Source organism: Oncorhynchus masou, chromosome 11 (genome assembly GCF_036934945.1).
Source record: "Oncorhynchus masou masou isolate Uvic2021 chromosome 11, UVic_Omas_1.1, whole genome shotgun sequence".
Classification (NCBI taxonomy): Eukaryota; Metazoa; Chordata; class Actinopteri; order Salmoniformes; family Salmonidae; genus Oncorhynchus; species Oncorhynchus masou.
In genome coordinates this window covers 6535387-6556837 of record NC_088222.1, presented here as the reverse complement: position 1 = coordinate 6556837, position 21451 = coordinate 6535387, and the positions used below count along the sequence as shown (strand labels likewise).

Sequence of the window (21451 nt, the reverse complement as noted above, 5' to 3'; positions counted from 1 at the left end):
AGTGATGGAGGTAGATATGTATAGAGGGAAGGGGACAGGGATACTGGAGTGATGGAGGTAGATATGTATCGGGGACAGGGATACTGGAGTGATGGAGGTAGATATGTATAGAGGGAAGGGGACAGGGATACTGGAGTGATGGAGGTAGATATGTATAGAGGGAAGGGGACAGGGATACTGGAGTGATGGAGGTAGATATGTATCGGGGACAGGGATACTGGAGTGATGGAGGTAGATATGTATAGAGGGAAGGGGACAGGGATACTGGAGTGATGGAGGTAGATATGTATAGGGGGAAGGAGAAAGTGATACTGGAGTGATGGAGGTAGATATGTATAGGGGGAAGGAGACAGGGATACTGGAGTGATGGAGGTAGATATGTATAGGGGGAAGGAGACAGGGATACTGGAGTGATGGAGGTAGATATGTATAGGGGGTAAGGAGACAGGGATACTGGAGTGATGGAGGTAGATATGTATAGGGGGAAGGAGACAGGGATACTGGAGTGATGGAGGTAGATATGTATAGGGGGAAGGAGACAGGGATACTGGAGTGATGGAGGTAGATATGTATAGGGGGATGGAGACAGGGATACTGGAGTGATGGAGGTAGATATGTATCGGGGGATGGAGACAGGGATACTGGAGTGATGGAGGTAGGTATGTAGAGGGGTAAGGTGACTATATACAGGGTCAGTACCATATTAACAATGTACAGGGATACTGGAGTGATGGAGGTAGGTATGTAGAGGGGGAAGGTGACTATATACAGGGTCAGTACCATATTAACAATGTACAGGGATACTGGAGTGATGGAGGTAGATATGTATAGAGGGAAGGGGACAGGGATACTGGAGTGATGGAGGTAGTTATGTATAGGGGTAAGGAGACAGGGATACTGGAGTGATGGAGGTAGGTATGTAGAGGGGTAAGGTGACTATATACAGGGTCAGTACCATATTAACAATGTACAGGGATACTGGAGTGATGGAGGTAGATATGTATAGCGGTAAGGAGACAGGGATACTGGAGTGATGGAGGTAGATATGTATAGGGGGAAGGGGACAGGGATACTGGAGTGATGGAGGTAGATATGTATAGCGGTAAGGAGACAGGGATACTGGAGTGATGGAGGTAGATATGTATAGAGGGAAGGGGACAGGGATACTGGAGTGATGGAGGTAGATATGTATAGAGGGAAGGGGACAGGGATACTGGAGTGATGGAGGTAGATATGTATAGGGGGAAGGGGACAGGGATACTGTAGTGATGGAGGTAGATATGTATAGGGGGAAGGAGACAGGGATGCTGGAGTGATGGAGGTAGATATGTATAGGGGGAAGGAGACAGGGATGCTGGAGTGATGGAGGTAGATATGTATAGAGGGAAGGGGACAGGGATACTGGAGTGATGGAGGTAGATATGTATAGGGGGAAGGGGACAGGGATACTGGAGTGATGGAGGTAGATATGTATAGGGGGAAGGGGACAGGGATACTGTAGTGATGGAGGTAGATATGTATAGGGGGAAGGAGACAGGGATGCTGGAGTGATGGAGGTAGATATGTATAGGGGGAAGGAGACAGGGATACTGGAGTGATGGAGGTAGATATGTAGAGGGGGAAGGGGACAGGGATACTGGAGTGATGGAGGTAGATATGTAGAGGGGGAAGGGGACAGGGATACTGGAGTGATGGAGGTAGATATGTATAGGGGGAAGGGGACAGGGATACTGGAGTGATGGAGGTAGATATGTAGAGGGGGAAGGGGACAGGGATACTAGAGTGATGGAGGTAGATATGTATAGGGGTAAGGGATACTGGAGTGATGGAGGTAGATATGTATAGGGGGAAGGAGACAGGGATACTGGAGTGATGGAGGTAGATATGTATAGGGGGAAGGGGACAGGGATACTGGAGTGATGGAGGTAGATATGTATAGAGGGACGGTGACTATATACAGGGTCAGTACCATAGTAACAATAATAATAATAATAATATATCCCATTTAGCAGACGCTTTTGTCCAAAGTGGCTGGGGCCACTACTTTTACATATGGGTGGCCCCAGCGGGAATCGAACCCACGGCGCTTGGCGTTGCAAGCGCCATGCTCTACCGACTGAGCCACACAGGACCCAATGTACAGGGATACTGGATTGATGGAAATAGATACACTATCTATACAAAAGTATGTGGACACCCCTTCAACTTAGTGGATTCCACTATTTCAGCCATTCTCGCTGCTGACAGGTGTATAAAATCGAGCACACAGCCATGCAATCTCCGTTGACAAACATTGTCAGTAGAACGGCCTTACTGAAGAGCTCAGTGACTTAACGTGGCACCGTCATAGGATGCCACCTTTCCAACAAGTTACAAACAGCCTCTGGAGGCACAAGAACTGTTCGTCTGGAGATTCATGAAATGTGTTTCCATGGCCGAGCAGCGGCACACAAGCATGAGATCACCAATGCGCAATGCCAAGCCTCGGCTGGAGTGGTGTAAAGCTCGCCGCCACTGGACTCTGGAGTAGTGGAAACACGTTCTCTGGCTGTCCAACGGACGAATCTGGGTTTGGCAGATGCCCTGTGGCAGTGTGTAGGGGCACTGCGGCCGTGTGTAGGGGCCCTGCGGCAGTGTGTAGGGGCCCTGCGGCAGTGTGTAGGGGCCCTGAGGCAGTGTGTAGGGCCCTGCGGCAGTGTGTAGGGGCCCTGCGGCAGTGTGTAGGGCCCTGCGGCAGTGTGTAGGGGCCCTGAGGCCGTGTGTAGGGGCCCTGAGGCCGTGTGTAGGGGCCCTGCGGCAGTGTGTAGGGGCCCTGAGGCCGTGTGTAGGGGCCCTGAGGCCGTGTGTAGGGCCCTGCGGCAGTGTGTAGGGGCCCTGCGGCAGTGTGTAGGGGCAGTGTGTAGGGGCCCTGCAGCAGTGTGTAGGGGAAGTGTGTAGGGGCCCTGCGGCAGTGTGTAGGGCCCTGCGGCAGTGTGTAGGGGCCCTGCGGCAGTGTGCAGGGGCCCTGCGGCAGTGTGCAGGGGCCCTGCGGCAGTGTGCAGGGGCCCTGCGGCAGTGTGTAGGGGCCCTGAGGCAGTGTGTAGGGGCCCTGTGGCAGTGTGTAGGGGCCCTGAGGCAGTGTGTAGGGGCCCTGAGGCAGTGTGTAGGGGCCCTGAGGCAGTGTGTAGGGGCCCTGCGGCAGTGTGTGGGGGCCCTGAGGCAGTGTGTAGGGGCCCTGAGGCCGTGTGTAGGGGCCCTGAGGCCGTGTGTAGGGCCCTGCGGCAGTGTGTAGGGGCCCTGAGGCCGTGTGTAGGGGCCCTGAGGCCGTGTGTAGGGCCCTGCGGCAGTGTGTAGGGGCCCTGCGGCAGTGTGTAGGGGCAGTGTGTAGGGGCCCTGCAGCAGTGTGTAGGGGAAGTGTGTAGGGGCCCTGCGGCAGTGTGTAGGGGCCCTGCGGCAGTGTGTAGGGCCCTGCGGCAGTGTGTAGGGCCCTGCGGCAGTGTGCAGGGGCCCTGAGGCAGTGTGTAGGGGCCCTGTGGCAGTGTGTAGGGGCCCTGTGGCAGTGTGTAGGGGCCCGGAGGCAGTGTGTAGGGCCCTGAGGCAGTGTGTAGGGGCCCTGCGGCAGTGTGTAGGGCCCTGCGGCAGTGTGTAGGGGCCCTGCGGCAGTGTGTAGGGGCCCTGAGGCAGTGTGTAGGGGCCCTGAGGCCGTGTGTAGGGGCCCTGCGGCAGTGTGTAGGGGCCCTGCGGCAGTGTGTAGGGGCAGTGTGTAGGGGCCCTGCGGCAGTGTGTAGGGGCAGTGTGTAGGGGCCCTGCGGCAGTGTGTAGGGGCAGTGTGTAGGGGCCCTGCGGCAGTGTGTAGGGGCCCTGCGGCAGTGTGTAGGGCCTTGCGGCAGTGTGTAGGGCCCTGCGGCAGTGTGTAGGGGCCCTGTGGCAGTGTGCAGGGGCCCTGAGGCAGTGTGTAGGGGCCCTGTGGCAGTGTGTAGGGGCCCTGCGGCAGTGTGTAGGGCCCTGCGGCAGTGTGCAGGGCCCTGCGATAGTGTGTAGGGCCCTGCGATAGTGTGTAGGGCCCTGCGGCAGTGTGTAGGGGCCCTGCGGCAGTGTGTAGGGGCCCTGCGGCAGTGTGTAGGGCCCTGTGACAGTGTGTAGGGCCCTGCGACAGTGTGTAGGGGCCATGTGACAGTGTGTGGGGCCCTGTGAGTGTGTGGGGCCCTGTGAGTGTGTGGGGCCCTCTGACAGTGTGAGGGCCCTGCGAGTGTGTGGGGCCCTGTGACAGTGTGCGGGCTCTGTGAGTGACCATAGAGACAACAATAAAACACTAATGAAAAAAGAAGGGTCAACTTAGATAGTCCGTGCTGCCATTTTGTTAGCTATTTAGATAGCTACAGTATTTAGCAGTCTTATGGCTTGGGGATAGACAGCTTACAGCAGATCAATACCACAGCATATCAATACCACCCCAGATCAATACCACAGCGCACAGCAGATCAATACCACCCCAGATCAATACCACCCCAGATCAATACCACCCCAGATCAATACCATCCCAGATCAATACCACCCCAGATCAATACCACAGCAGATCAATACCACCCCAGATCAATACCATCCCAGATCAATACCACCCCAGATCAATACCATCCCAGATCAATACCACCCCAGATCAATACCATCCCAGATCAATACCATCCCAGATCAATACCACCCCAGATCAATACCATCCCAGATCAATACCACCCCAGATCAATACCATCCCAGATCAATACCACAGCAGATCAATACCACCCCAGATCAATACCATCCCAGATCAATACCACCCCAGATCAATACCATCCCAGATCAATACCACATCAGATCAATGCCACATCAGATCAATACCACAGCAGATCAATACCACAGCAGATCAATACCATCCCAGATCAATACCACCCCAGATCAATACCATCCCAGATCAATACCATCCCAGATCAATACCACCCCAGATCAATACCACAGCAGATCAATACCACCCTAGATCAATACCACCCCAGATCAATACCATCCCAGATCAATACCACCCCAGATCAATACCACCCCAGATCAATACCACATCAGATCAATACCACCCCAGATCAATACCACATCAGATCAATACCACAGCTCACAGCAGATCAATACCACCCCAGATCAATACCACATCAGATCAATACCACAGCTCACAGCAGATCAATACCACAGCAGATCAATACCACAGCAGATCAATACCACAGCAGATCAATACAACAGCAGATCAATACCACCCCAGATCAATACCACAGCAGATCAATACCACAGCTCACAGCAGATCAATACCACCCAAGATCAATACCACAGCAGATCAATACCACATCAGATCAATACCACAGCATATCAATACCACAGCAGATCAATACCACAGCTCACAGCAGATCAATACCACCCCAGATCAATACCACATCAGATCAATACCACAGCATATCAATACCACAGCAGATCAATACCACAGCTCACAGCAGATCAATACCACAGCAGATCAATACCACAGCAGATCAATACCACAGCTCACAGCAGATCAATACCACAGCATATCAATACCACATCAGATCAATACCACAGCTCACAGCAGATCAATACCACCCCAGATCAATACCACATCAGATCAATACCACAGCTCACAGCAGATCAATACCACAGCAGATCAATACCACATCAGATCAATACCACAGCTCACAGCAGATCAATACCACCCCAGATCAATACCACATCAGATCAATACCACAGCTCACAGCAGATCAATACCACAGCAGATCAATACCACAGCAGATCAATACCACAGCAGATCAATACCACAGCAGATCAATACCACAGCAGATCAATACCACCCCAGATCAATACCACAGCAGATCAATACCACAGCTCACAGCAGATCAATACCACCCAAGATCAATACCACAGCAGATCAATACCACAGCAGATCAATACCACAGCAGATCAATACCACAGCAGATCAATACCACAGCTCAGAGGAGAGACGTGCACAGTGCACTGTAATGATGTATGCAGTGACGACCCCAAAACCCACCAGGTCCTTACCGTATGTCCTGGTCGGTGACTATGAAGGCCTTACACAGGGGCTGCGACGTGTTGAGCCAGATAGCCGGGCTCTTCTCTGCAGCCGAGGTCGTCTGGCCCGTGATGGGGGAGGAGCTCATGTGGAGGGCGCTGGCGATGGCCGAGAGGAGCGTCTCGTCTGACGTGTCTGGCCCCACGCCTGATACAGGACAACACAACGGCAGGAACACGGGTCACAAACAGAACAATAGGCCGAACACCACAACCTCCACAGATACATTTTTTTAATTTAAAAAAAATGCATGACTCTTTCTTCTATAGTTGCTGCATTGTCTAGGGGGTCAACCTCTATCTAGAGGTCAACCTGTCGAGAGGTCAACATGTCTAGAGGTAAAGCTGTCGAGAGGTCAACCTCTATCTAGAGGTCAACCTGTCTAGAGGTAAAGCTGTCGAGAGGTCAACCTCTATCTAGAGGTCAACCTGTCGAGAGGTCAACCTGTAAGTAAGAATTTCATTGGACTGTCAAGAGGTGAACAAGCAAATAAGCATTTCATTGGACTGTGTTCTTCATGTATATCATGTATATCAGGTCATTGGACTGTGTTCTTCATGTATATCAGGTCATTAGACTGTGTTCTTCATGTATATCAGGTCATTAGACTGTGTTCTTCATGTATATCAGGTCAGTAGACTGTGTTATTCATGTATATCAGGTCATTGGACTGTGTTCTTCATGTATATCATGTCAGTAGACTGTGTTCTTCATGTATATCAGGTCATTAGACTGTGTTCTTCATGTATATCATGTATATCAGGTCATTAGACTGTGTTCTTCATGTATATCAGGTCAGTAGACTGTGTTCTTCATGTATATCAGGTCATTAGACTGTGTTCTTCATGTATATCAGGTCATTGGACTGTGTTCTTCATGTATATCAGGTCAGTAGACTGTGTTCTTCATGTATATCAGGTCATTAGACTGTGTTCTTCATGTATATCAGGTCATTAGACTGTGTTCTTCATGTATATCAGGTCATTAGACTGTGTTCTTCATGTATATCATGTCATTAGACTGTGTTCTTCAGGTATATCATGTCATTAGACTGTGTTCTTCATGTATATCAGGTCATTAGACTGTGTTCTTCAGGTATATCAGGTCATTAGACTGTGTTCTTCATGTATATCATGTATATCAGGTCATTAGACTGTGTTCTTCATGTATATCATGTCATTAGACTGTGTTCTTCATGTATATCAGGTCATTAGACTGTGTTCTTCATGTATATCAGGTCATTAGACTGTGTTCTTCATGTATATCAGGTCATTAGACTGTGTTCTTCATGTATATCAGGTCATTAGACTGTGTTCTTCATGTATATCAGGTCATTAGACTGTGTTCTTCATGTATATCAGGTCATTAGACTGTGTTCTTCATGTATATCAGGTCATTAGACTGTGTTCTTCATGTATATCAGGTCATTAGACTGTGTTCTTCATGTATATCAGGTCATTAGACTGTGTTCTTCATGTATATCAGGTCATTAGACTGTGTTCTTCATGTATATCAGGTCATTAGACTGTGTTCTTCATGTATATCAGGTCATTAGACTGTGTTCTTCATGTATATCAGGTCATTAGACTGTGTTCTTCATGTATATCAGGTCATTAGACTGTGTTCTTCATGTATATCAGGTCATTAGACTGTGTTCTTCAGGTATATCAGGTCAGTAGACTGTGTTCTTCATGTATATCATGTATATCAGGTCATTAGACTGTGTTCTTCATGTATATCAGGTCATTAGACTGTGTTCTTCAGGTATATCATGTATATCAGGTCATTAGACTGTGTTCTTCATGTATATCAGGTCATTAGACTGTGTTCTTCATGTATATCAGGTCATTAGACTGTGTTCTTTGTGTATATCAGGTCATTAGACTGTGTTCTTCATGTATATCAGGTCATTAGACTGTGTTCTTCATGTATATCAGGTCATTAGACTGTGTTCTTCATGTATATCAGGTCATTAGACTGTGTTCTTCATGTATATCAGGTCAGTAGACTGTGTTCTTCATGTATATCAGGTCATTAGACTGTGTTCTTCATGTATATCAGGTCAGTAGACTGTGTTCTTCATGTATATCAGGTCATTAGACTGTGTTCTTCATGTATATCAGGTCATTAGACTGTGTTCTTCATGTATATCAGGTCAGTAGACTGTGTTCTTCATGTATATCAGGTCATTAGACTGTGTTCTTCATGTATATCATGTATATCAGGTCATTAGACTGTGTTCTTCATGTATATCAGGTCATTAGACTGTGTTCTTCATGTATATCAGGTCATTAGACTGTGTTCTTCATGTATATCAGGTCATTAGACTGTGTTCTTCATGTATATCAGGTCATTAGACTGTGTTCTTCATGTATATCAGGTCATTAGACTGTGTTCTTCTTGTATATCAGGTCATTAGACTGTGTTCTTCATGTATATCAGGTCATTAGACTGTGTTCTTCAGGTATATCAGGTCAGTAGACTGTGTTCTTCATGTATATCATGTATATCAGGTCATTAGACTGTGTTCTTCATGTATATCAGGTCATTAGACTGTGTTCTTCAGGTATATCATGTATATCAGGTCATTAGACTGTGTTCTTCATGTATATCAGGTCATTAGACTGTGTTCTTCATGTATATCAGGTCATTAGACTGTGTTCTTCGTGTATATCAGGTCATTAGACTGTGTTCTTCATGTATATCAGGTCATTAGACTGTGTTCTTCATGTATATCAGGTCATTAGACTGTGTTCTTCATGTATATCAGGTCATTAGACTGTGTTCTTCATGTATATCAGGTCAGTAGACTGTGTTCTTCATGTATATCAGGTCATTAGACTGTGTTCTTCATGTATATCAGGTCATTAGACTGTGTTCTTCATGTATATCAGGTCAGTAGACTGTGTTCTTCATGTATATCAGGTCATTAGACTGTGTTCTTCATGTATATCATGTATATCAGGTCATTAGACTGTGTTCTTCATGTATATCAGGTCATTAGACTGTGTTCTTCATGTATATCAGGTCATTAGACTGTGTTCTTCATGTATATCAGGTCATTAGACTGTGTTCTTCATGTATATCAGGTCATTAGACTGTGTTCTTCATGTATATCAGGTCATTAGACTGTGTTCTTCTTGTATATCAGGTCATTAGACTGTGTTCTTCATGTATATCAGGTCATTAGACTGTGTTCTTCAGGTATATCAGGTCAGTAGACTGTGTTCTTCATGTATATCATGTATATCAGGTCATTAGACTGTGTTCTTCATGTATATCAGGTCATTAGACTGTGTTCTTCAGGTATATCATGTATATCAGGTCATTAGACTGTGTTCTTCATGTATATCAGGTCATTAGACTGTGTTCTTCATGTATATCAGGTCATTAGACTGTGTTCTTCATGTATATCAGGTCATTAGACTGTGTTCTTCATGTATATCAGGTCATTAGACTGTGTTCTTCATGTATATCAGGTCATTAGACTGTGTTCTTCATGTATATCAGGTCATTAGACTGTGTTCTTCATGTATATCAGGTCAGTAGACTGTGTTCTTCATGTATATCAGGTCATTAGACTGTGTTCTTCATGTATATCAGGTCAGTAGACTGTGTTCTTCATGTATATCAGGTCATTAGACTGTGTTCTTCATGTATATCAGGTCATTAGACTGTGTTCTTCATGTATATCAGGTCAGTAGACTGTGTTATTCATGTATATCAGGTCATTAGACTGTGTTCTTCATGTATATCATGTATATCAGGTCATTAGACTGTGTTCTTCATGTATATCAGGTCATTAGACTGTGTTCTTCATGTATATCAGGTCATTAGACTGTGTTCTTCATGTATATCAGGTCAGTAGACTGTGTTCTTCATGTATATCAGGTCATTAGACTGTGTTCTTCATGTATATCAGGTCATTAGACTGTGTTCTTCATGTATATCAGGTCATTAGACTGTGTTCTTCAGGTATATCATGTATATCAGGTCATTAGACTGTGTTCTTCATGTATATCAGGTCAGTAGACTGGGTTCTTCATGTATATCAGGTCATTAGACTGTGTTCTTCATGTATATCAGGTCATTGGACTGTGTTCTTCATGTATATCAGGTCATTAGACTGTGTTCTTCATGTATATCAGGTCATTAGACTGTGTTCTTCATGTATATCAGGTCATTAGACTGTGTTCTTCATGTATATCAGGTCATTAGACTGTGTTCTTCATGTATATCAGGTCAGTAGACTGTGTTCTTCATGTATATCAGGTCATTAGACTGTGTTCTTCATGTATATCAGGTCATTAGACTGTGTTCTTCATGTATATCAGGTCATTAGACTGTGTTCTTCATGTATATCAGGTCATTAGACTGTGTTCTTCATGTATATCATGTATATCAGGTCAGTAGACTGTGTTCTTCATGTATATCAGGTCATTAGACTGTGTTCTTCATGTATATCAGGTCATTAGACTGTGTTCTTCATGTATATCAGGTCATTAGACTGTGTTCTTCATGTATATCAGGTCATTAGACTGTGTTCTTCATGTATATCAGGTCATTAGACTGTGTTCATCATGTATATCATGTATATCAGGTCATTAGACTGTGTTCTTCATGTATATCAGGTCATTAGACTGTGTTCTTCATGTATATCAGGTCATTAGACTGTGTTCTTCATGTATACCAGGTCATTAGACTGTGTTCTTCATGTATATCATGTATATCAGGTCATTAGACTGTGTTCTTCATGTATATCAGGTCATTAGACTGTGTTCTTCATGTATATCAGGTCAGTAGACTGTGTTCTTCATGTATATCAGGTCATTAGACTGTGTTCTTCATGTATATCTGGTCATTAGACTGTGTTCTTCATGTATATCAGGTCATTAGACTGTGTTCTTCATGTATATCAGGTCATTAGACTGTGTTCTTCATGTATATCAGGTCATTAGACTGTGTTCTTCATGTATATCATGTATATCAGGTCATTAGACTGTGTTCTTCATGTATATCAGGTCATTAGACTGTGTTCTTCATGTATATCAGGTCAGTAGACTGTGTTCTTCATGTATATCAGGTCATTAGACTGTGTTCTTCATGTATATCATGTATATCAGGTCATTAGACTGTGTTCTTCATGTATATCAGGTCATTAGACTGTGTTCTTCATGTATATCAGGTCATTAGACTGTGTTCTTCATGTATATCAGGTCATTAGACTGTGTTCTTCATGTATATCAGGTCATTAGACTGTGTTCTTCATGTATATCAGGTCATTAGACTGTGTTCTTCATGTATATCAGGTCATTAGACTGTGTTCCTCATGTATATCAGGTCATTATACTGTGTTATTCATGTATATCAGGTCAGTAGACTGTGTTCTTCATGTATATCATGTATATCAGGTCAGTAGACTGTGTTCTTCATGTATATCAGGTCATTAGACTGTGTTCTTCAGGTATATCAGGTCATTAGACTGTGTTCTTCATGTATATCAGGTCATTAGACTGTGTTCTTCATGTATATCAGGTCATTAGACTGTGTTATTCATGTATATCATGTATATCAGGTCATTAGACTGTGTTCTTCATGTATATCAGGTCATTAGACTGTGTTCTTCATGTATATCAGGTCATTAGACTGTGTTCTTCATGTATATCAGGTCATTAGACTGTGTTCTTCATGTATATCATGTATATCAGGTCATTAGACTGTGTTCTTCATGTATATCAGGTCATTAGACTGTGTTCTTCATGTATATCATGTATATCAGGTCATTAGACTGTGTTCTTCATGTATATCAGGTCATTAGACTGTGTTCTTCATGTATATCAGGTCAGTAGACTGTGTTCTTCATGTATATCAGGTCATTAGACTGTGTTCTTCATGTATATCAGGTCATTAGACTGTGTTCTTCATGTATATCAGGTCATTAGACTGTGTTCTTCATGTATATCAGGTCATTAGACTGTGTTCTTCATGTATATCAGGTCATTGGACTGTGCTCTTCATGTATATCAGGTCATTAGACTGTGTTCTTCATGTATATCATGTATATCAGGTCATTAGACTGTGTTCTTCATGTATATCAGGTCATTAGACTGTGTTCTTCATGTATATCAGGTCATTAGACTGTGTTCTTCATGTATATCAGGTCATTAGACTGTGTTCTTCATGTATATCAGGTCATTAGACTGTGTTCTTCATGTATATCAGGTCATTAGACTGTGTTCTTCATGTATATCAGGTCATTAGACTGTGTTCTTCATGTATATCAGGTCATTAGACTGTGTTCTTCATGTATATCAGGTCATTAGACTGTGTTCTTCATGTATATCAGGTCATTAGACTGTGTTCTTCATGTATATCAGGTCATTAGACTGTGTTCTTCATGTATATCAGGTCATTAGACTGTGTTCTTCATGTATATCATGTATATCAGGTCATTAGACTGTGTTCTTCATGTATATCAGGTATATATGATGAATAAACAGACTTCAACTTATATGTATTCTATCTGACAGTCCAGTGTATTTTATTCATAATAGATCTGTAAATATATTGAACTAATAATGGATCAAATACATTATAACTATGACTATGATAATGTGGTTATGTACAACTATAACATGATTGACAACCTGATGTTAGTAATAATAGGCTAATGAAACTAAACAAACAGACGACAGGCAGGGCTCCTACTTGTTAAACCCTTGGGAAGCTCCATGCTCCTTAGGACCTCTTCTGTGATAGCTGACACCCGCAGGCCTTTCAACCGCTTCTCCCAGAACAGCTGCAAGCACAACAGACAGGTGATGAGTGAGGAAGAGGAAGAGAGGGATAGAACAGTGAGGAAGAGGAGGAAGAGGAGGAGAGGGATAGAACAGTGAGGAAGAGGAGGAAGAGGAGGAGAGGGATAGAACAGTGAGGAAGAGGAGGAAGAGGAGGAGAGGGATAGAACAGTGAGGAAGAGGATGAAGAGGAGGAGAGGGATAAAACAGTGAGGAGGAAGAGGGGAGGGATATAACGGTGAGGAAGAGGAGGAGAGGGATAGAACAGTGAGGAAGAGGAGGAAGAGGAGGAGAGGGATAGAACAGTGAGGAAGAGCAGGGGAGGAATAGAACAGTGAGGAAGAGGAGGGGAGGGATAGAACAGTGAGGAGGAAGAGGAGGAGCGGGATAGAACAGTGAGGAAGAGGAGAGGTATAGAACAGTGAGGAAGAGGAGGGGAGGGATAAAACAGTGAGGAGGAAGAGGAGGGGAGGGATAGAACAGTGAGGAGGAAGAGGAGGAGAGGGATAGAACAGTGAGGAAGAGGAGGAGAGGAATAGAACAGTGAGGAAGAGGAGGGGAGGGATAGAACAGTGAGGAGGAAGAGGAGGAGAGGGATAGAACAGTGAGGAAGAGGAGAGGTATAGAACAGTGAGGAAGAGGAGGGGAGGGATAAAACAGTGAGGAGGAAGAGGGGAGGGATAGAACGGTGGGGAAGAGGAGGGGAGGGATAGAACAGTGAGGAGGAAGAGGAGAGGGATAGAACAGTGAGGAGGAAGAGGAGGAGAGGGATAGAACAAGGAGGAAGAGGAGGAGAGGGATAGAACAGTGAGGAAGAGGAAGGGAGGGATAGAACAGTGAGGAAGAGGAGGGGAGGGATAGAACAGTGAGGAGGAAGAGAAGGAGAGGGATAGAACAGTGAGGAAGAGGAGGAGAGGGATAGAACAGTGAGGAAGAGGAGGAGAGGGATGGTATTTATCACACTGGAGAGGTCATTCATGCCTAGCTATAAATCTATCAGGCCCCTAGATGTATAAATCCTGCAGCCGCAACAGAAACACTACAGAGAAGAAACCGCTGGACTTAGGGCCAACCAAGACCTTCAAAACCAGACGAGCCGAGCGGGCTGACAGAGAGAGAGACCAAAAGAGACACATAATAGCCATGCTAGCCTTCCCTAACACAGAGGCAGAGGGTGTTTAGGCATGGTAGGGGATGGCTCCACTAAAGGGGTGTGACGGTAGCAGATCAACCAACCATCGCCTGTCTCCCTTTGCTTAGTCCTAAACGAATCCTCTTTCCAGTTCGAGAGAGGCACAGTAGCATCTTCCTCACTTCAATACAAGGCCATTCCGCTTTTGCCCACTTCTTGAAAAAATGTAGGAGGCAATTCACTTCTACTCCAAAAAAGTGACTCTGCTGGCTCATAGCCAGACCAGATATAGGCCTAGTCAGAGAGACCTAGATATAGAGAGACCTAGTCAGAGAGACCTAGATATAGAGAGACCTAGTCAGAGAGACCTAGATATAGAGAGACCTAGTCAGAGAGACCTAGATATAGAGACCTAGTCAGAGAGACCTAGATATAGAGACCTAGATATAGAGACCTAGTCAGAGAGACCTAGATATAGAGAGACCTAGTCAGAGAGACCAAGATATCGCTGCCTAGTCAGAGAGACCTAGATATAGAGACCTAGTCAGAGAGACCTAGATATAGAGACCTAGTCAGAGACCTAGATATAGAGACCTAGATATAGAGACCTAGTCAGAGAGACCTAGATATCGCTGCCTAGTCAGAGAGACCTAGATATAGAGAGACCTAGTCAGAGAGACCTAGATATATCTGCCTAGTCAGAGAGACCCAGATATCTCTGCCTAATCAGAGAGACCTAGATATCCATGCCGAGTCAGAGAGACCAAGATATCTCGGCCTAGTCAGAGAGACCCAGATATCGCTGCCTAGTCAGAGAGACCTAGATATCGCTGCCGAGTCAGAGAGACCTAGATATCCCTGCCTAGTCAGAGAGACCTAGATATCCCTGCCTAGTCAGAGAGACCTAGATATCGCTGCCTAGTCAGAGAGACCTAGATATCGCTGCCTAGTCATAGAGACCTAGATATAGAGACCTAGTCAGAGAGACCTAGATATCCCTGCCTAGTCAGAGAGACCTAGATATCCCTGCCTAGTCAGAGAGACCTAGATATCGCTGCCTAGTCAGAGAGACCTAGATATCCCTGCCTAGTCAGAGAGACCTAGATATCCCTGCCTAGTCAGAGAGACCTAGATATCGCTGCCTAGTCAGAGAGACCTAGATATCGCTGCCTAGTCATAGAGACCTAGATATAGAGACCTAGTCAGAGAGACCTAGATATCCCTGCCTAGTCAGAGAGACCTAGATATCCCTGCCTAGTCAGAGAGTCCAAGATATCTCTGCCTAGTCAGAGAGACCTAGATATCGCTGCCTAGTCAGAGAGACCTAGATATCGCTGCCGAGTCAGAGAGACCTAGATATAGAGACCTAGTCAGAGAGACCTAGATATAGAGACCTAGTCAGAGAGACCTAGATATCCCTGCCTAGTCAGAGAGACCAAGATATAGAGACCTAGTCAGAGAGACCTAGATATCGCTGCCTAGTCAGAGAGACCTAGATATCGCTGCCTAGTCAGAGAGACCTAGATATCCCTGCCTAGTCAGAGAGACCTAGATATCCCTGCCTAGTGAGAGAGACCTAGATATCCCTGCCTAGTCAGAGAGACCTAGATATCGCTGCCTAGTCAGAGAGACCTAGATATCGCTGCCTAGTCAGAGAGACCAAGATATAGAGACCTAGTCAGAGAGACCTAGATATCCCTGCCTAGTGAGAGAGACCTAGATATCCCTGCCTAGTGAGAGAGACCTAGATATCCCTGCCTAGTCAGAGAGACCTAGATATCGCTGCCTAGTCAGAGAGACCTAGATATAGAGACCTAGATATAGAGACCTAGATATCCCTGCCTAGTCAGAGAGACCTAGATATCCCTGCCTAGTCAGAGAGACCAAGATATAGAGACCTAGTCAGAGAGACCTAGATATCCCTGCCTAGTGAGAGAGACCTAGATATCCCTGCCTAGTGAGAGAGACCTAGATATCCCTGCCTAGTCAGAGAGACCTAGATATCGCTGCCTAGTCAGAGAGACCTAGATATAGAGACCTAGATATAGAGACCTAGATATAGAGGGCTAGATATAGAGGCCTAGATATAGAGGCCTAGATATAGAGACCTAGATTTATAGACCTAGATATATAGAACTGGATGTAGAGGCCTAGATATAGACACCTAGATATGTATCTCTGCCTGGTCAGAGAGACCTAGATATATAGATCTCGATATATAGACCTAGATATAGAGACCTAGATATAGAGACCTAGATATAGAGACCTAGATATAGAGACCTAGATATAGAGACCTAGATATATAGACCTAGATATAGAGACCTAGATATAGAGACCTAGATATAGAGACCTAGATTTATAGAACTGGATGTAGAGGCCTAGATATAGACACCTAGATATAGAGAGCTAGATATAGAGAGCTAGATATAGAGAGCTAGATATAGAGACCTAGATATAGAGCCCTAGATATATAGATCTATATCTCTGCCGTGGCAGAACTTCGTGTGGAGCAGCAAAAGTGTTGGAACAATAACACTGTGTAAAGAAAAGGCCCACTTCTTGCTGCCATATATTGCATATTGAACAGGTTGTGTTGCATCTTGCTAATGTTACAAATCGGGTCAACAAAGGGAGACTGTATTAGTGGAAACCTTTGAAAGTTTACCAGTAAACTACCAGAATTGTTGTAACTTTCAAGGATTTTAAGTATTTTATCACAGGACATCTAGTGGTCATTTTGGGTACTTCAGATTATCACCGGTGTCTTTAATAATCTCTGGCCCCATGATCAAATAAGATGATTTTAAAATAAAAAAAATCGAATGACAAAGCTGTAAATCATTATCCTAAATATGATACATTCATTTAGTGGATACAATTAGTGTTTAATATGAGGGTTTCAGTATTAAATAATAATTAGCATTAAAAAAAATGTTACTATGTCAACATGTATTGGTTGTAAATGTTTTGGTCTATAGCTGGATGAGTTGCAGAGTTCATTGAAAATAATGCCAATGTTAATTAGATGTTATTTTCATTAATTAGGCTAATTTCTCTTGAGCCACTTTATTTATTTTATTTGACCTTTATTTAACTAGGCAAGTCAGTTAAGAACACATTCTTATTTCCAATGACGGCCTACAGGGGAACAGTGGGTTAACTGCCTTGTACAGGGGCAGAACGACAGATGTTTACCTTGTCAGCTTGGGGATTCAAACTTGTCCAACGCTCTAACCACTAGTTTACCCTACCACCTCTACACTCTAACCACCAGTTTACCCTACCACCTCTACACTCTAACCACTAGTTTACCCTACCACCTCTACACTCTAACCACTAGTTTACCCTACCACCTCTACACTCTAACCACTAGTTTACCCTACCACCTCTACACTCTAACCACCAGTTTACCCTACCACCTCTACACTCTAACCACTAGTTTACCCTACCACCTCTACACTCTAACCACTAGTTTACCCTACCACCTCTACACTCTAACCACTAGTTTACCCTACCTAGTCTAGTCTATCCACTAAAAACTACTGGACAATATGGACACAGATATACAACAATTATACTAGAGTATATATATTCTGGTTATTCTTTATTCTTACTTGCATTCTTGCATTTTCTGAGGCTGCATTTTCTGAGGCTGCATTTTCTGAGGCTGCATTTTCTGAGGCTGCATTTTCTGAGGCTGCATTTTCTGAGGCTGCATTTTCTGAGGCTGCATTTTCTGAGGCTGCATTTTCTGAGGCTGCATTTTCTGAGGCTGCATTTTCTGAGGCTGCATTTTCTGAGGCCTATCCTCTGCAGCTCTGGGTCTTGCTTTCCTGTGGTCCTCATGAGAGACAGTTTCATCATCAAATTTGATGGGTTTTTGCGACTGCCTTGAAGGAACTTTTAAAGTTCATGACATTTTCCGGATTGACTGACCTTCACGTCTTAAAGTAATGACGGACTGTCGTTTCTCTTTGCTTATTTGAGCTGTTCTTGATGGACTTGGTTTAACACTTTTTTGGTTACTATATGATTCCATATGTGTTATTTCATAGTTTTGATGTTTTCAATATTATTCCACAATGTAGAAAATAGTTTAAGAATAATTTTTTTTAAACCTGGAATGAGAAGATGTGTCCAAACCTTTAACTGGTATTGTATATTCAAGTCTAAATGACCAAAGTTACCATAGATAACCTGTTATTTAACCAAAATGACTGAAGGGGGGCAGGGGGCAGGGGGCGGGGGGGGGACGGGGGGCGGGGGCGGGGGACGGGGGCGGGGGGGCGGGGGACGGGGGATGCTGGGGATCTAAAGCGCTGGCTCAAAACGTTAGCTGCTTGATAACAATGTCAGTGATCAATAGTTCATCTCTTATTAGTTCATATCTTATTAAAGACAATCTAAATCTGTGTGGCGGTTTATCCCCCCTCCCCCAGTGAGGTTTATACCCCGTCCCCCAGTGAGGTTTATACCCCCTCCCCCAGTGAGGTTTATACCCCCTCCCCGGTGAGGTTTATACCCCGTCCCCCAGTGAGGTTTATACCCCGTCCCCCAGTGAGGTTTATACCCCGTCCCCAGTGAGGTTTATACCCCGTCCCCCAGTGAGGTTTATACCCCCTCCCCCAGTGAGGTTTATACCCCCTCCCCCGGTGAGGTTTATACCCCGTCCCCCAGTGAGGTTTATACCCCGTCCCCCAGTGAGGTTTATACCCTGTCCCCCCAGTGAGGTTTATACCCCGTCCCCCAGTGAGGTTTATACCCCGTCCCCCGGTGAGGTTTATACCCTGTCCCCCGGTGAGGTTTATACCCCGTCCCCCGTCCCCCAGTGAGGTTTATACCCCCTCCCCCAGTGAGGTTTATACCCCGTCCCCCAGTGAGGTTTATACCCCTCCCCCAGTGAGGTTTATACCCCCTCCCCCAGTGAGGTTTATACCCCGTCCCCCAGTGAGGTTTATACTCCGTCCCCCCCCCGGTGAGGTTTATACCCCGTCCCCCAGTGAGGTTTATACCCCGTCCCCCTGTGAGGTTTATACCCCGTCCCCCAGTGAGGTTTATACCCCCTCCCCCAGTGAGGTTTATACCCCGTCCCCCAGTGAGGTTTATACCCCGTCCCCCAGTGAGGTTTATACCCCGTCCCCCAGTGAGGTTTATACCCCCGTCCCCCAGTGAGGTTTATACCCCCTCCCCCAGTGAGGTTTATACCCCGTCCCCCGGTGAGGTTTATACCCCGTCCCCCAGTGAGGTTTATACCCCGTCCCCCAGTGAGGTTTATACCCCGTCCCCCAGTGAGGTTTATACCCCGTCCCCGTCCCCAGTGAGGTTTATACCCCGTCCCCCAGTGAGGTTTATACCCCGTCCCCCGGTGAGGTTTATACCCCGTCCCCCGTCCCCCAGTGAGGTTAATCCCCCTCCCCCAGTGAGGTTAATACCCCCCCCCAGTGAGGTTTATACCCCCTCCCCCAGTGAGGTTTATACCCCGTCCCCCAGTGAGGTTTATACCCCCTCCCCCAGTGAGGTTTATACCCCGTCCCCCAGTGAGGTTTATACCCCCTCCCCCAGTGAGGTTTATACCCCATCCCCCAGTGAGGTTTATACCCCGTCCCCCAGTGAGGTTTATACCCCGTCCCCCGTCCCCCAGTGAGGTTTATACCCCGTCCCCGTCCCCCCAGTGAGGTTTATACCCCGTCCCCCCCCCCAGTGAGGTTTATACCCCGTCCCCCAGTGAGGTTTATACCCCGTCCCCCAGTGAGGTTTATACCCTGTCCCCCAGTGAGGTTTATACCCCGTCCCCCAGTGAGGTTTATACCCCGTCCCCGGTGAGGTTTATACCCTGTCCCCCGGTGAGGTTTATACCCCCTCCCCCAGTGAGGTTTATACCCCATCCCCCAGTGAGGTTTATACCCCCTCCCCCAGTGAGGTTTATACCCCCTCCCCCGGTGAGGTTTATACCCCCTCCCCCAGTGAGGTTTATACCCCGTCCCCCGGTGAGGTTTATACCCCCTCCCCCGGTGAGGTTTATACCCCGTCCACCGTCCCCCCGGTGAGGTTTATACCCCCTCCCCCGGTGAGGTTTATACCCCGTCCCCCAGTAAGGTTTATACCCCGTCCCCCAGTGAGGTTTATACCCCGTCCCCCAGTGAGGTTTATACCCCCGTCCCCCAGTGAGGTTTATACCCCCCCCCAGTGAGGTTTATACCCCCTCCCCCAGTGAGGTTTATACCCCCTCCCCCCGGTGAGGTTTATACCCCGTCCCCCAGTGAGGTTTATACCCCGTCCCCCAGTGAGGTTTATACCCTGTCCCCCCAGTGAGGTTTATACCCCGTCCCCCAGTGAGGTTTATACCCCGTCCCCCGGTGAGGTTTATACCCTGTCCCCGGTGAGGTTTATACCCCGTCCCCCGTCCCCCAGTGAGGTTTATACCCCCTCCCCCAGTGAGGTTTATACCCCGTCCCCCAGTGAGGTTTATACCCCCTCCCCCAGTGAGGTTTATACCCCCTCCCCCAGTGAGGTTTATACCCCGTCCCCCAGTGAGGTTTATACTCCGTCCCCCGCCCCCCGGTGAGGTTTATACCCCGTCCCCCAGTGAGGTTTATACCCCGTCCCCCGGTGAGGTTTATACCCCGTCCCCCAGTGAGGTTTATACCCCCTCCCCCAGTGAGGTTTATACCCCGTCCCCCAGTGAGGTTTATACCCCGTCCCCCAGTGAGGTTTATACCCTGTCCCCCAGTGAGGTTTATACCCCGTCCCCCAGTGAGGTTTATACCCCCTCCCCCAGTGAGGTTTATACCCCGTCCCCCGGTGAGGTTTATACCCCGTCCCCCAGTGAGGTTTATACCCCGTCCCCCAGTGAGGTTTATACCCCGTCCCCCAGTGAGGTTTATACCCCGTCCCCCGTCCCCCAGTGAGGTTTATACCCCGTCCCCCAGTGAGGTTTATACCCCGTCCCCCGGTGAGGTTTATACCCCGTCCCCCGTCCCCCAGTGAGGTTAATCCCCCCTCCCCCAGTGAGGTTAATACCCCCTCCCCCAGTGAGGTTTATACCCCCTCCCCCAGTGAGGTTTATACCCCGTCCCCCAGTGAGGTTTATACCCCCTCCCCCAGTGAGGTTTATACCCCGTCCCCCAGTGAGGTTTATACCCCCTCCCCCAGTGAGGTTTATACCCCGTCCCCCAGTGAGGTTTATACCCCGTCCCCCAGTGAGGTTTATACCCCGTCCCCCGTCCCCCAGTGAGGTTTATACCCCGTCCCCCGTCCCCCAGTGAGGTTTATACCCCGTCCCCCGTCCCCCAGTGAGGTTTATACCCCGTCCCCCAGTGAGGTTTATACCCCGTCCCCCAGTGAGGTTTATACCCTGTCCCCCCAGTGAGGTTTATACCCCGTCCCCCAGTGAGGTTTATACCCCGTCCCCCGGTGAGGTTTATACCC

At 46.7% G+C, this 21451-nt stretch overlaps 1 protein-coding gene across 1 annotated transcript in view; it reads right to left on the bottom strand.

Annotated features, from left to right (window-relative positions):
• The window catches only part of mbd2 (methyl-CpG binding domain protein 2), a 132334-nt gene that overhangs the window by 53425 nt on the left and 57458 nt on the right, over positions 1–21451 (bottom strand). The window contains exons 4-5 of the mRNA XM_064977290.1: positions 12803–12893; positions 6064–6241 (exon numbers count right to left, since the gene is read on the bottom strand). Of these exons, the coding sequence (XP_064833362.1) occupies positions 6064–6241; positions 12803–12893 (269 nt within the window). The remainder of the gene's footprint in view (positions 1–6063; positions 6242–12802; positions 12894–21451) is intronic.